Source organism: Prosopis cineraria, unplaced genomic scaffold (genome assembly GCF_029017545.1).
Source record: "Prosopis cineraria cultivar Desert tree isolate PC_DT_omini unplaced genomic scaffold, ASM2901754v1 PC8, whole genome shotgun sequence".
NCBI lineage: Eukaryota > Viridiplantae > Streptophyta > Magnoliopsida > Fabales > Fabaceae > Prosopis > Prosopis cineraria.
In genome coordinates, this window is record NW_026555339.1 from 17,632,285 (window position 1) to 17,649,584 (window position 17,300).

Genomic DNA, 17,300 nt, shown 5'->3' on the forward strand with positions numbered 1-17,300 from the left:
CTAGTCTGACTGGGTTCATCGGCCACTAAAACTAGCTAAGATCGAACCGTGGCTTGGGAAAAAAAGAATCCTTCTTTCCCCACCAAACCAAGAAACTCAATGACAAGAAAGTCCATTATGTTGGACTCTCATTGCTCCTTAAAAATACCTAATTAGCATATTCCAAATATATTTCAGAAAATTTCAGTGAGGATTCTTTAACTCAACTTAATTTCAGTTAAAACTGTTGAAATTATGAAATTTCACTACTCATGTGAGAGACTAGAATGAAATTGGAAAATTGATTGAAATAACCTTATTATCCCCGATGAAGTTAAGTGTATGAACAATTCATATAGGAAAAATAAACAACTGATGTATAGAAAATGAATAATTGATATAAGTGAAATTTACAACTATCATTAATAGCATAACACTATATGAATTTGTAGCTCTCATTCTACGTGTGTCAATTGTTCATTTTCCCTACACGAGTTATCATACACTTAATTTCACTTGTTTATATTCACAGTAGTGTTATGCTATTAATTAAAGTTGCAGATTTTATCTATATCAGTTATTCATTTTCTATGTCGTTTGTTCATTTTCTGTACATCAATTGTTCATTTCATCAGGGGCAATCATGTCATCTCAATTAGCTCTTTAATTTCTTTTTAGTCCCTCACAAGTGTAGTGAAATTTTAGAATTTTATAAGTTTTAACTGAAATTAAGTTGGACTAAGGAGTGCACACTGAAATTTTCCCAATATGCTATTCCACTTCACACTGCAAAAGCAAAATTCTTATTATGAAATCCCAAAAATACATCACAGAAAATATGTGGATTCATATAGCTCTACTAATCCTTCTAGTTTGAAGCAAATCATATTTTATCATTGACTGTTGGCAGGTACTAAACAGCCATTTTGAATTTCTATTCATATTTTACTCTTTCATAAATCAAGAATGTCTCCAGAGCAAGCTCTAATTCATATAAGAAAGTAGGACTCAAGAGTCTTGAGAAAACATGAACAACTTTCTATTTAAGTAGAACGGAAAGAAAGATTTAACAAAATTTCTTGAGATAGTGAAGTGTACAAACGGAAATTTATTTTAACATTATTGAATTTCCAATTTACAAGATAATGACTATTGGAACTGTCATAATTACAAGTTCCCTGTACATTTTATATGCAATTGATGACTTTCAAGTATGAAAATCATAAGAAAATAGAAAAACTGGAAAGAAAACAAAACCGTGGAAATAATAATAATATCCCAAGGAATGAAAAACAAAATTGTGTCCCAACAAAAGAACCTTAATACTCTTATAGGTAAATTTCATTGAGTAAGATGATTCTCCAGTGACATACCAGATTGCTCTGCTTGATGTCAAGTTCTTCAAAAATTAGTGTACAATCCCACAGAATGATGCAGCTTTCATTTCATTCAACTTTACTCTTTTCCTCTTCCTACAAATGGAAGTCAAGAATTGCGTAAAGGATTCAGAAATGCCTTGGATGATAGCTTATTCTGGCAACACATTAAAAAAAAAAAAACCTAGGAACATTAAACAAATCCATATATTGTCCCAGTTTTTTATTCTTTTTTCTAATTTTGGGTGAGAAAAGGATAATATTTTGAGCAATTATACTGTTCATAATTAATTGAGAAAATTGTTCAAAAGTCCCCATTCACTAATTTAATGGTGCACAAGTACCTGATCTTGTTTCTAATAAAGGACATTAATTATAAAAGGTCCTTGTGCACTTTTACATTGGTGAATGGGGACCTTTGAGAAAATTTTCCTAATTAATTTGGGCAATATACATCTGGTAAGAACTATTTTTTATCATCAACCAAAGAAGAAATCTCCATATTGATTGAAAAGAAACATTTTCTCAAAATGAATTATTTTTCATACCTTGAATTGAAAATGATTTTGAGCCATACACAATTGTCTCATTTTGATAGGTTTATATGATAGACTAGAAACTAATCTGGAACAATGCTGCAACTCAAATGCTCTGTTATCATTATATTCTATTTTTGTTTAATTTAAGGCAGCTGAACTATGATCTCATAACAAATTTGTTACAGGTCAAAATGTCTACATATAGCGTTTGAGCCCTAGATCAAATTTTAGGATACTCATTGAAAGGACAAGAAAATATCAATAAGTTCATAATGTATGGAACATGATAATTAATGGGGTAGTCCTTGTTTATTACTTATTTTGATGCTATAATTTCCTTGGCAGCACTTATAAGGTTACAACTCTTTATAATTCATAGAGAATCATTGTATGAATGACCAAACATGACTGTAAATCCTCTTAAGACTAGACTAGACAATGCTCTCTCATAGCCCTGATTATTTAGACTTTTTGTCTCTGAAATTCAAGCAAAAAAGAATAGAAGCAACTACTGCTTCTAGTAGGCGCTCACGGTAGTAAAATGGAATAAGAGAAATAAATCTATTAGGAGGGTATAAAACAAGAATCTCGTTCTATACTTCTCTTAATAGCCACGCTTAGGAGAATCTCCAAAGAGTTTGAAAGACTGCTTTATTAATTCCTCATATGCTAGCTTCTAAGTTGCTAGTCATATTTATAAAGCTAAATACAATAAAATATTAAATAAAATTTAGATAACTGGATAACTAAATAGATTTTCCTAAAATCCAAAATACTAAAAAAATCCAAATATCTAAAATGCTGAATCAAATCTAAACAACTAAATAAAGTCTAGGAAAATCTAAATAAAAACTAAATAGAGAAAAATACCAAATAAAATACTAAATAAAAGACTGAATCAAATAATCTATCTTAATTATCTTAATTTATCCTATTTTATCTTTTGATGCTTCCTTTTTGAATAAGTCTTTATGGGCACGTTATCTGGAATCTTATCATTACCCCGCCCTTGAAAACTCAACTTGTCCTCAAGTTGAAAAGAGGGGAATTGAACACACAGGAGGTCGTAGTCCTCCCAACTTGCTTCCTCCATAGGTCGCCCATACCATTCCACCAATAGCTCCAGTAAATGATGACGTGTCCAACGATGATTTAAGACTTGATGGGGCCCTTACATGTAACTCAAAATCAGCCAATAGTGGTAAAGAAGCTAGTGTAGTTGGCACCTCCATCCCATACGCCGGGCGTGAGAGAGATACATGAAAAATAGGATGAATACAAGCATCTGTAGGAAGTTCCAACTCATAGGCCACCTTTCCAATCCTTCGAATAATCTTGTAAGGACCAAAAAAGCAAGGTGATAATTTTTCAAACTTTCTCTTGGTCAGTGATTGTTGGTGAAAGGTTTGTACTCATAGCCATACTACATCACCCATGGCATGCTCAACTTCTCTTCGACGTTTGTCAGCATAAGCCTTCATCCGGTCTTGAACCTTACATAAATTGTCCTTCAAGAGTTTGAGCATTGCATCTCTAGTTTCTAATTGATCTTCCAATTCAGCTACAGTGGTTTCACCCTTGACATAAGGACACAAGGGCGAAGGATCTCTTCCATATACTAGCTTAAAAAGAGACTGTTTGGTTGATGTATGATGACCTGCGTTATAGGAATATTCAGCCCAGCAAAGAAACTTGTGCCATAACTTAGGTTGCTCATGTACAAAACATTGGAGATAGGCTTCAAGATAGCGGTTGACCACCTCTGTCTGACTATCAGTTTGGGGATGGTAGGCAGTACTCATTTTTAATTTGGTCTAGCTTAATCTGAATAATTCTTGCCAAAAAGAGCTTATGAAGATAGGGTCCCTATCAGATACTATTGAGCAAGGCACCCCATGTAACCTGACAATTTCCTCACAAAAGATGATGGCCACTTTTTTAGCGGTATATGGATGCACAAGAGCAAGGAAATGGACATACTTACTCAAAGGATCCACTACTACCAAGATGACCTCAAAACCTCCTAACTTAGAGAGACTAGTGATAAAATCCAGTGAGATATCCTCCCAAATCTAAAAGGGTACGGGTAATTGTTGCAAAAGTCCTGCTGGTGCTAAAGTTTGATACTTATTTTGCTGACAAGTGGCACAATGCCTCACATATGTCTTTATATCGGCCTTCATGGTAAGCCAATAAAAGTTCTCTGATAGTTGCTTGAATATTTTAAGAAAACCACCGTGTCCACCAACTGCAGTCGAGTGGGCTTCTGCTAGTAACTTCAGTTGTAGTTGGGATGAGTAGGGAATGACTACTTTGTGGTCATAAAAGAGTTTTTGATCAACCAAGTGAAATCTATGTTGAGACGACGGATCTTTCTGTAAGTCCTGCATTATTTCCTTAGTGAAGGGATCTAATGCTAATTCAGAGGTGAGGTCATGAAGCTTTGTAGCGAAAGGGACTGCCAACTGAAAAAAATCTGCATGTTGAGGTCATCGTGATAATGCATTAGCTCCCTTATTTTCTGCTCCTGCCTTGTGTATAATAGTAAAATTAATTGGTAAAAGCTTGATGATTAACCTTTGTTGGGTGTTGGTGGTGACACGTTGTTGTAGAAAATATTACAGACTAGTATGATCTGTTCTGATAAAAAAATGCCTCCCGAGAAGGTAATTGCGCCATTTTTGTACTACAAGAACTAACACTAGGAGTTCACGATCATAAGTGGATTTGAAGTGATTAAAGAATGAAAATCCTTTACTAAAGTAAGCAATGGGATGGTTGTTTTATAGGAGTATAGCTCCAGTATCTTCTGTGGACGCATCGCATTCAACTACAAATTCCTCCTCAAAATTCGGTAACTGTAAGACTGGTGCCATCATTAATGCAAGTTTAAGGTGATTAAAAGCCTGCTGAGCTAGTTCAGACCATAAGAAGGCATCTTTCTTAGTCAACTCAATGAGTGGTCGTGCAATAATCCTAAAATTCTTCACAAAATGTCTGTAATATCCTACAAGGCCTAAGAATCCACGTAACTCCTTTACATTCTTAGGGACAAGCCATTCTCGTACTGCCTCTACTTTTTCAGCCTCAACTTCAACCCTTTGGGCAGAAATGTTGTGCCCTAAAAAGGGAACTCTTGGTCGACCAATGAAGCATTTTTTTAAATTTACACAGAATACATTTTCCTATAGAGTCTGGAATACGGTGTGTAGATGCTCTTGGTGTTGTTGAAGAGATGAACTATAGATCAAGATGTCATAAAAAAAACTAGTATAAATTTTCATAAATAGGGATGAAATAAATCGTTCATGATTGCTTGAAAGGTGGCTGGTGCATTAGTTAAGCCGAAAGGCATGACTATGAACTCATAGTGCCCGGAGTGAGTTCAAAATGTTGTTTTGTAAATATCATCAAGTGACATCTGAATTTGGTGGTATCCCGATCGTAAATCCAATTTGGAGAAATAAGTTGCCCCATGTAACTCATCTAATAACTCATCAATGTTGGGGATTGGGTACTTGTCTGGAATGGTGATGCTATTCAATTTTCGGTAATCTATGCAGAAACGCCATGTCTCGTCTTTCTTTGCAACCAGTAAGACTGGGCTAGCAAATGGACTGGAACTAGGTCGAATAAATCCCTTTGTAGTAATTCTTCAACTTGTTTCTCAATCTCAATTTTTTGATAATGAGGATACTGATAGGGTCATAAATTGGGCGAGTTGGCTCCTGGTTGTAAGGTAATGGTATGGGAGTGATTTCTAAATGGTGGCAAATTTATGGGTTCTTCAAAAACGGCGGGAAATGTGGCAAATAAAGGTTTTGGGTTGAAATATTGGGAAGGTTTAGAGTCAGCTAAAGCTTGCATTGAATTAAATTGAGCACCTTTAGCAGCATTAGGAACTCCTTGTAACTTATACCTCTTGCCATTCACTCAGAAAATATGAAGAGTTGATTCCAATTAGCTTACACTGTATTAAAAGATGCTAGCCACTTAATATCGAGAACTAGATCAGCACCGCCTAGAGTGAAAGGGAAAAAATCTTCTTTAATCGTTAACCCCATCAATTCTACTTTAATATTTTTACAGACTCAGTTGCACTGCACAATGCTACTATCGCCTATTTGGACCTCAAAAGTAGAAATATATTGGGTAGGTAGATGAAGCTCCTGAACTAATGCATCAGAAACAAAATTATGTGTGGATCCACTATCCATCAATAATAACACCTATCTAGAGCCTAATCTGCCACTTAATTTCATTGCCGAGCCAGAATTATTTCCCAGGATGGCATTTAGTGAAATTTCGACTCCCTCAGGTTTTGTTTCTTCAAGTGCGACGTCATCAAGAGGAGGAAAAATCTCCTCTCCTTCCTCGATGATCTCTATTAGAGAGAAGGAACCCCTACATCGATGCCTAGGCCGAAACTGCTCTCCACAGCGGAAGCACAGTCCTTTATCTCTCCTTCTTTGATGTTCAATCTCGCCTAGAGAAAGCTTAGAAGGATGCGTGTTTGCTGGAGTGAGGGAGGCCGAGGGTGACGCAGTATGCATCAGGGCCCTGTACGCATTCGGGCTCATGTTCGTAGGTGAGAATCCAGCTGACCTCCTTGGTGATTGATTCGAGTCGCATGCGGTGGTTGAGGACCCATAATAAGGTCAGGTTGGGTTTTGACCCGAATTCAGTTTGGGTCTGTTTGAAGTCATCTTCCCTTCGAATTCCAAAGCAAGGCTAAGCGCACGATATACACTCCTGGGCTTGTGAATTTGAACGTCAGATCGGAGCTCCTCCTTTAGCCCACTGAGAAACACACCAAGAAGGCAGTGTTCAAGCCAGTTTTTTACTCTAATGACGCGTCTTGCAAATTACTGTCAATATTCTTGTACAGAGCCGTCTTGCCTAATTCTGCACAAATATTCGTTCGGGTTCTGGTATTCAAATGGTCCGTAGTTCTCCTACAGCGCCTTTACTAACTCATCCCAATATAGTAAGGTACGCTCTAAATTTAACCATGAGAATAAATCCAAAGTATTTCCTTCTAATGACATAGATGCTATATCCATCTTTGATTCTTCTGGGGTATGATAATACTAAAAATAATTTTCAGCTTTAAGAATCCATCCCCGAGGATCACCCCCGCTGAATTTGGGAAAATCAATTTTGGGTTGAGGTGGACATGACCTCCTCTTGTAATAATCAAATTCTTCTTCACTTTCCTCACCCCAGTTACGGCGTCTATATCGACTTTCTGGAGTCCTTCTACTTCTTTGTGTTGCTGATGCTTCTAAGGCTTCTATCTTTTCTTGTAATATGTTGAGTTTCTCTAATTTGGAGGAGATAAGAGCCAGATCGTGTGCAAGCAAGTTAGGATTTTCTGAGGCAACGTTGGATGGGTTATCGATAGGGTTGGTCTCTTGACCAGTATGTGTAGTGACCATGGCTCTGATGCCAAATTGGTAGGTGCTCACAGTAGTAAAATGGAATAAGAGAAATAAATCTATTAGGAGGGTATAAAACAAGAATCTCATTCTATACTTCTCTTAATAGCCATGCTTAGGAGAATTTTCAAAGGGTTTGAAAGACTGTTTTATTAATTCCTCATATGCTAGCTTCTAAGTTGCTAGTCATATTTATAAAGCTAAATACAATAAAATATTAAATAAAATCTAGATAACTAGATAACTAAATAGATTCTCCTAAAATCCAAAATACTAAAAAAATCCAAATATCTAAAATGCTGAATCAAATCTAAACAACTAAATAAAATTTAGGGAAATCTAAATAAAAACTAAATAGAGGAAAATACTAAATAAAATACTAAATAAAAGACTGGATCAAATAATCTATCTTAATTATCTTAATTTATCCTATTTTATCTTTTGATGCTTCCTTCTTGAATAAGTCTTTATGGGCACGTTATCTAGAATCTTATCAGCTTCCTACTCCTTTAAGTCTATCACTCTTCTTGACTCTGTACTCTAATATCATATAACTGATTAAATATTAATTAAAGAAAACAATTGATTAATTGTAACCAGGTCAAAGTGGAAGCGTACATGTATCTCAGCTGCTGCTTCATTTATTCTCCTCTCAACACAGGCAGTAGGTCATACTTCCTCTCATTTATATAGTGATTGGGTGAGATCCTCCAAATCCATCAATGCCATCTACGGCTATACTTTATGACACTTCACTCAACTTTCTTTATGGTCAGAACTTTCCACGAGTAGCCTTTTCTAGAACTGTTGACGATAACCAGAATCTCATACCAGTTGATGGATACTCGTGTAAGGGGACACTATCTCTTAGAAGCTAACTATTGAGTCGAGAGAGCCAACTAACTTAAGTATTCCACAAAGCACTCCATACTCCTCAGTGTATAACTTAGCTTCTTATATTACAGTCTCTATCATATAGTTCTTTGATGCATCAGTAAAGTATTTGAGTTTATACTTAAAAGCATTTCAACATAGACACCCTCACCATCAAAGTAGTTGGGCCCATAGTTAAAGGCAACTCCAAATCCAGAAACAAAGTTTCTACTCCTACTCAGTCGAACTAATATTCTCATCCTTATCTGCCTCCAAGAAGCAAGCCGGATACTCCAAAACTTTTTTCATAATTTATTAAAAACAACAGTAAAAACACTCATCCATTACACAACTTTTTTCTTTCCTTTTTCCTTGATTTATAGGTGGGCATATAGATAGATGAATTTGAATTTGAATTTGAATTTTAGATTTTAAATCTCATTTTAAAATTGATATATTTAAATTATTTATTTGGATAGTTTACAAAGTTTATACCAATAATAATGAATCGTCTTACTTGTGTGACTTGTTCACATATTTGGGTAGTATTGAAAGATGATAGCTTGGGATTTGAAAGAGCTAAAGTAGATTAGGCATTTTGAAATTCTAAAGGAATTGTAATAAAAAAAATTTGCTTAGATGTTGATCAAATCCAAATTCATAAAATTTTGCGTATTTAAATAATGAATTTGGTTTAAATCTAAATTCAAAAGTAGTTCTTTGTTTTCATTACCTTTCCTTTCAAAACTAAACATCTGATAGGATGAAATAACAAACTTCCGGGATCCCCAAACACCGTTTTCCATGAAAGAGTGTCAGGTTCTCCATCATAAACAGCAATTTAGTCAAGTTCATGAGAAGCCAAATTCAGAAATTCAAGACATTTGAAGGTTCTCACCAGATTTTGTTTCACCCAAGTAGCTCTACCATCTGTTAAATGTACTTGTTTTGATGCTTGACACTTGCGACATAATGTTCGGACAAACTCCTGTATATGATGATAAATGCTGCATTCCATCATGTCATTTTAAGATTAGTGTCCATAATATTGCTCAATCGACAACCATCAAGCAGTTTAGACTATTTGAAGATATGAGAAATAATTAATTGAGTATGAAGCACACCAAGCGGCAAGAACTAGCTAGTTCAGTCTAAAAATCTAAGGATCATAGGAGTGGACTCGTATATGAGATGAATGATTTTGAAATTTATAGCCAACAACGAGAAAGCTTGAGCATTCTGTAAGTTACATGAGTCTCAAAAATGAGGATAGGCTTTGATCTCTCTTGTATATTATTATTTGGGAAAATGCAACAAGGTCCATGTACTTCAATTGTATTTTGTTCTTAGTCCTTATAATTTTATTTCATTGTTTCTAGTCCCTTTAGTTTAATTAATTTGCAACTTTATATAATTTTAAAAATTCACATAAAGATCATGAGTTGGCACTAACAAAGTTAATTTTGTTGTAATTCTGCTAACCCCTTATGGTAGGTGAAGGTAGGATTAAATACACATTAGCAAAAGAGTTAATAGAGTTAAGTACATGTCAGCAAAATTAACTCTATCTGTACTTGCTCATAGTCTTTATATGCATTTTTAAAATTATAGAGACTAACATTACAAATGAATCATACTAAAAAGACTAAGAATAATCAAATAAAATTATAGGAACTAAAAGTAAAACACAATCAAGGTAGAAGGACTTGTATTTTCCCTTATTATTTTTAATTATTGATGGAATTCCTCTAAGTGCAATGCAATCCATGTACTGGACTCACTTAGTGAGATAAGACTGCTTGTATCGAAAGAATTAATCTAAGATTGTACCTTGTGGTGCATATTATTTGAAAATAGGAACTGAGGACGAGGAGGGATCAAGGCTAGAATACTCTCTACAGTTTGCAAAGCAAAATCAAATGCTTCTCAAGAATTTTTTTTTTTTTTTTTTGGCCAGAGCTTCTCAATAAATTACTTAATGTTTACTGAAATATCTTTGAACAAGCCTATTATTCAGTACAAGCTAGTTCTTTTGAATAATATAAAATAGTGTGTTTATAATGAAACTGATATTTTTGGCCAAAAAAAAAAAACACAAGGAATTTGACAGATAGCAGACAGAAGAGAAGGAAGCTGATGCTATTCATCAATCAGAAACAATTCCACTATGTAAAACTGCACAAAATTTTATTAACTTTCTTTATTTCCTCTTATATGTAACCAAAAGCTTAAATTCTCTAATATCATGTCTCCAAGTTTCTGTTCTATAAGGAACCAACAGAGCTTTAGCTTCACAAAACACAAATTTTATTTGTAATTATATGGACAAAATAGCATTATTTCACAATGGAAACATGAAGTATCCTAAAATTATACAGCATTTAGGCTAAGTTATCGATTATAAGTGACAATCATAGATAGCTCTTTAATAGAAATTAACCAATTGGGAAATCATTTGATATGAAAGTAAAAAATCACATCAGTGACTTAGTACTACTAACTGTTACCTAAACTAATAAAAAAAGGTAGTAAAAACCAAAACGAAACTATATAAAATCAAATTGTACAGCATATTATGAAAGATTAAAATGGTAATTTCACTAGTTATATCTTCGTAAGTTTATATATTATAAGAAAAACTGACAATAACACAGCTCTTAAACCAGTATTTACTATTCTCTTCATTTAAACCACTAAACTTATTAGCAGTTGCTATTACACCACTTATAATTCACTATCAAGGCCTAATCTAAATGAAACCATCTAACCAAAATTACATAAGGACCAAATAAATTTCCGCTCAAAATCTTTATGTTCTAAAAGCCATAGTATGTAGAGTCAACTATCACAAACCACCAGATATGGTTTTGCTCTGTTCAAGTAACATTTGATATAAGTATACCTCAGTCTGTGCCTGTTACAAGCCACAAGGAATTCAGAAACTCCATGCAGTATACTCCTGAGAGCACGGAAAATCTGGAATATGTATGAATTAACACACAGTAATTAGGATAATTGTCTTCTATAAAACAACTATAACCTCAAATTGGTATAATGAAACTTTTAAGTTTAATCTTTATTAATTAAGTCCCTTGAGTTTGCTTTAGTTATTGATTTGGTTTCTTTAGTTTGCCTCAACTTCTAAGACGAAGGAACACTGAAGGAAAGGATGTGCCATATAGAAGACTTACCAGAGAAGGAGATACATGATGATGAAGAAAACTAGTAATGATTAGTGGCAATGGTGATGCCCTGGCAAAATGATTTCACCGCTTAATTCTAACAGTTTTATTTCCCCATCAAACCATGAGAACTAATTATGTATATTTATGAAACTTTAGGGACTTGATTGATAAAAAATTAAACTTTATGGATCACATCAATAATTGAGGCAAATTTGAGGGACTAAAAGTTTCATTATCCCCACCAAATTCATCAATGTGCCATCTAACAACCTGAGAAAAAAGGTCGTTCCAAAGAGCACGCCACATGGAAACTTCACAGGTGTTGACTGTTGCCTCAGAAGAAGATGCAAGCTGGAAGATGCTACTAACAAACTTCCAAGCAGCTCCAAGTACATTAAGCATGCAGCTAAATATAGAAGCCATAAAACTGGATATTGCTAGCAGTAGCCGTAGAGGAGCATATAGGACTTCACGAGAAATCCAGAATATAGGATACAAGATTGAAAAAGCTGTAGTGCATTGCAAACAACAACATACAAGCAATTAACAGTAGAACTTGTACACCAAATAACGATTTTAGAAAAACAAAGGACAAAACCAGAAGTCCAAAATATATAATGACTTACCAACTCTCCAAACAACAGTGACAATGAACCACAATGGTGTGAAGAGAAGCTCTAGTAAAAGTCCTACCATGTCGCCAAGAGTTTCTATCACATCCCAAACAACATAAACGATGCTTTCTACTACTTCAAACAATATGTTCCAGATGGGAAGAAGAAATTCAAAGAACATCACCACTGGTTTTGTAATGGGCTGAACAAGAACTGAGAAAAAGGATCGTACCACATTTGCCAAGGACAAAAACCAGCCAAAAGCCTTTCGAAAATTGTGCAGAAACAGCATTGTTCCTAAGTACCTAATCCTTGAAACCATGTCCCAAGTTTCTATCCAATCAAAAAAAGGCCCAAATAAATGAGATGCAGTGGCTTTAAGGATTGGAACATTTTTATACAAGTCATATAATCCTATGAGGACAGTGACAAGTGAGATTATCACATATAAAAACCGAGCCAGTGGACACATCCATGGGCGATATAGATTGCAGATTACTGGGTATGATTGAAGGAAGATGACCCAAGATGGGAGGCCAGCCTCTAACAAAGTAAGTAATCGAAGATCAAATATTATAACTTGTCTTAATTTAAAAGGGAGGTCATGGTCATTAAAACTAAATGATATTAGAACATCCTCATATCGAGTGGCTTCAACTGCATCCTCAGAAACATTAGTATATGTCTCAGAATTTGTCCCAGACTGCATTTCCTCGCAACAACTCTCTACCTCAGCACCATCACTGAAAGAATTAATTACTTTTCGTCTCTTACAATGTCCAAAAGAAGAAGGAGGATTTGCGAGTTCCATGCCTGTTTTCTGTTCAATGTTCTCAGAAGACCCTTCAATGTTTGTGTCCAGAATATTGTTATCATCCCTACCAAGATGTCCAGTTCCAGAAAGATCTTCACAAGCATCATAAAAATGATCCTCTGAAAGAAGATTTCAGATATCAAACAAATTTATCAGAACTTCATTTCATTCCATAAGTTAAGAAGTCTACGCAGCCTTTTTGCTGACATCATATGAGTTACTGTAAAAGAATATAGGTAAGACACAATAATTACAAATGCAAAAAGTTCCAGCAAGAAATCATATTCCCTTGTCATTGAATAGTAATAATTTACATAAAAAGGACCAGTCAAAAGGTGAAGTAAATCTTGTGAAAACACAAAGTAGCAACACTAATAAGGTCTCCTGAATTTTGGACTGTTGCACTCAGCAAGATTCTGAAACCAGATACCTTCCTCGTGAAAACCATATTTAATCATCAAGAAAAATGGGTACAAATCAAGAAAATAACAAACTTCCGATTTTCCACTTTATGTTCTGGCAGTCCAAACAAGGCCCTAAGGTATTATGTATTCTCATGGCTGTTGAACTTATGTCTAATAAGTTTACCATCACATACTCAAACCTGCGGTCTTGCATATTAATCAAACCTTTAATGATGATGATCCCTCTGTCATCATATATAAGGCACAAGTCAATTGATGCATACAGATTAATAAACACAACTAGAGGTAGTTGGTGTCTGAAAAATACTTCTTCTTTCTTATTTTTCCCACAGTTAAAGTACATTAGGAGTATTACTCCATATGAATAGGAAAATGGAGATTCATGATTGGTTCAGTAGTTTTGAGTATTTCTAGGGGGTATTTTTAGAAAGATATTATCAAATATTCATAGAACTCTGCATTGTGCCTTATATAATGGAGGGAGGAGGAGGAGGAGTAATTAGACATTTGTTATTAAAACTATGTGAAGTTCAAAGTTCAAACGCATGAGATGCACAATCAAAAACATCAAGGAACTTCCTCTTGTTACCTGCAATAGAATCCAGGTGCTCTTTCAACTGCATTTGCTCAGATAGTTTTCCTGAAAACCACAAAGACATACACCTTGCTGCTTGAGCTATGCTGTCAAATTCCCATCTTTGCATGAATTTAGCTTGAATGTACATTAAGGTATCAGTCTGCAAATAATAACACAATGATCACGCACCCACACACACACACAACATGATAGGATAGAAGGTAAACATCAAACACATTATAAAGAGTGTAAGAGAAACTTACCTGAAGCTCATTTAAATAGCTAATACCACAAACATTGTTCCATGCAACTTCAAATACAATAAACCCATACAAGGTCCTATGCAATTCAAAGCAGAATGGCAGGGAATTCCTTAGATTTTTTACAGGAAGCATAGCCTTCTTTCTCGATAATGTCAATTCTTGAACTAATGAGGACCAGCTCAGAAACTTGTTTTGTTTACTTGTGTTTGATCCACAAACGTCCTTTCTTTCTCCTCGAGCTTTGGAAATGGCAAAAGGTGATAACCTTGACTGGAATTTACAAAGTTATGTAGGTTTATTTCAAGGACGAAGTAACATTAATGTAAAATCATGTGCTTAGTCACCTTGGTAACCATCAATTGCCATAAGTGTGCACTTTGGTAGCCTAGGTCTCTCACCCAAGGTCGGTTGTCAACCAAAATATATACCATTTTACTATCATTGGCAAGAAAAAGGCTAATATCTGAGAGGTAAGACTGCAAGTCTCTGAAAAATACATCACAAAATGATGCTTAAAATATTATGAAACATAAAGAAATTTAGAGAAAATAATACCACATACACCATATATCCATAGTCATCGAATAATGTAACAATATTGGATAATAACACCTTATAAAATCATTCATGATTTGTCTTCATCAAAGTTCTCTGACTTCTGTAAAAGGAATCTTTATAAATCTATGATTTTTATTTTGAAAAAAAAATTGACCAATGTGACTAACAAGTTGAATAGTTGACAGAAACTATAACGCAACAACTAAAATAGGATCAAGGTGTACAATGCTATCATTGTTATTGTATCTTAAGAAACCAGAAATCTTGTCAATTCCAATTTGAAAATCTTAATCACATGCCACATAATTGTTTTTAAATTCATCATCTTTGGATTAAATAAGTTCTATGCTGCTCAAAACTTGGAAGCGTTAAGAGCATCATATAAAAATACCTTTAACTTAAAGGGATAAAGAACCAATAAGGGGCCTTTGAAATAATGAAAATACCATATATTGTTTTGCAAATATTTACATAATATATGGATACATTAAGCATGTGATCCTATACCGGTGTACTAACACAACAATTATTAAAAAGACTTAATAGAAGTTTATATTTTATATTGATACTTATTAATTAAGTTCTATTAAATCTATATTAACTTAAATAAAATCAAATAAAATTAAATTTAAAAATAAAAGTAAAAAATATGATAATACTAATTTTTATAAATGTAGAGGATTAATTTTTACAAATTTTAACTATGATAAATTTAATATAATGGAATATCATTCATATTTATAACTTTAAATATTATTAATTTTTTGAGAGGAAAAAACTTCAACAAAAACATTGCCCTCATGGATTTAAAATCCTAAATCCGCTACTGATATGAGCTAATTAATATAACTAAAATACATAGAAACTCCATAAACAGTAAGATAGTTGCATATGTCCTTATCATCTCCAAATATTTAAAATTAATCTCCTAATATTTAATTTTATTTTTCAAAGCTCTCTACTGTTAATTAACTTTATTATGTTATTAATGGAGTTTATCGTATCAAGTTAAAAAAGTTACATAGAAGTTTATATGATATTTTATATAAGCAAATAATAAATGTATAAAAATTATATTGTACTTTAAATATTTATTTTTGTATTAGTTTTAAACATTTACTTTCGTATTAGTTTCATGCATGTTTTTTTCTTATCAATGGTGCATAGTTTCTATGTTAAAGGATATATTTTTATTTATATAATTTTTATCAATGATACTTTTTAGATATTTTTCTTTTCATTTATTTAATATAAAAAGCTATTTTAATTGATAAAGAATAATAAAATTATAGTTTTTTTCTCTTAAAAATTGTGTTAACAATAATAAAATCACTCAACTAAAAAAATAAGAGTATTATCAAGTGAGTTAAAGGGAAAAATTATAGTTTTATTACTCTTTAAATTGTCTTAAAAATCAATAAAAAAATTTTTCTCATATTACACACCATGCATATTTCATTAATTTGACATGACAAATTTTATTAATAATATAACAGAGTTAACTAACAATAGGATATTTTAAAAGGAAAATAAAATTAAAAGTTATAAGAGTTAATTTTAAATATTTGAAAATAAAAAGGTCATATGCAATTATGTCAAAATTAAAAATAAAAATAAAATGCATTTTACTGAATTAATGTTGCGTGAAACAATTCTAAGAAACATAATAATTTAAAAAAGATAAATCACAATGCATTATGAATAAATTCAAGGTTTCCCTAATTATTTCATAATAGCAAGCTCATATTAATTTACAGAACAATTTCATCGTACATGCGAAACATCTTCAATCAGTTCATAACCAAAAAAAAAAAAAAACAAAGAGAGATTACCCAATTTGCAAACTGGAAAGAGGAAAAATGCAGATCCCATCGTCCTCTTTTCCCATGAAGACCAACCCGTACGACCTCCTTCTTACCCAAATATTTTCCAGCCAAGCTTCTAATTTCTGCTTCAAAAGCCACAACACAGAAAACCGATCAGCTTCCATGAAAAAAAAAAACAAGACAATTCTAAAGAAACATAAATGCATAGGAGATTGGGAAAAAGGACCTGACAGATCGGAATTCCATAAAATTTGAACGAAGAAGCTATCAACGAGGAACTTCATAACAGAATTCCCAGGTTGCATAAATGATCAAAGTCAATATGGTAGCAATTTAATTTTTCAAATGATTGGTATTCGAGACAGGAATTGAATAGTTAGATTGACGAATACGTATTCGAATCTCAGAATCAAATTACAGAAAGTGGAAAGTTTGTGTCTATTGTATCAACCGTTAATGTTCTGAGTTTTGAAGGCGGAAGGGGTGGTGAGGGTAGAATGGTAAACTAGAGAGTGCGGATCTTACGCTTCCCGCCAATATCGTCATCGTTTTATCCTTATGGATAAAGAAAGAAACATATTTTTTGAGGAGACAAAAGAAAAAAAGAAGAGAAAATTGGAAAGGGAGAGACATTCGTAGCATGTTTTTTTTAGTTTTTACATAGAAGAAATTATTTTTCTAATATTTTCCTATATAAAATTAGAGAGAGGTTACATATTGTTAGGATCTGACAATTAAATTATTAAAATACAATCTTCATAGTTCTTTAATTAAAATTTACATTATATATTGATGATATATTAATTATATCGTACAAAATATAAAATTTTTAT

General features: G+C 33.3%; 1 protein-coding gene across 1 annotated transcript; it reads right to left on the minus strand.

Moving 5' to 3' along the window:
- Positions 1–1,236: 1,236 nt before the first annotated feature.
- On the minus strand, positions 1,237–16,821 carry LOC129317116 (uncharacterized). Its single transcript, XM_054961471.1, has 10 exons — positions 16,694–16,821; positions 16,474–16,589; positions 14,428–14,569; positions 14,084–14,353; positions 13,833–13,980; positions 12,017–12,937; positions 11,661–11,899; positions 11,108–11,181; positions 9,104–9,212; positions 1,237–1,451 (listed from the first exon to the last, which is right to left on the minus strand). Exons 2-10 carry the CDS (start codon positions 16,527–16,529, stop codon positions 1,425–1,427), a joined length of 1,986 nt encoding a protein of 661 aa, XP_054817446.1. The 5' UTR covers positions 16,530–16,589; positions 16,694–16,821; the 3' UTR covers positions 1,237–1,424.
- Between the last annotated feature and the right edge of the window lie 479 nt (positions 16,822–17,300).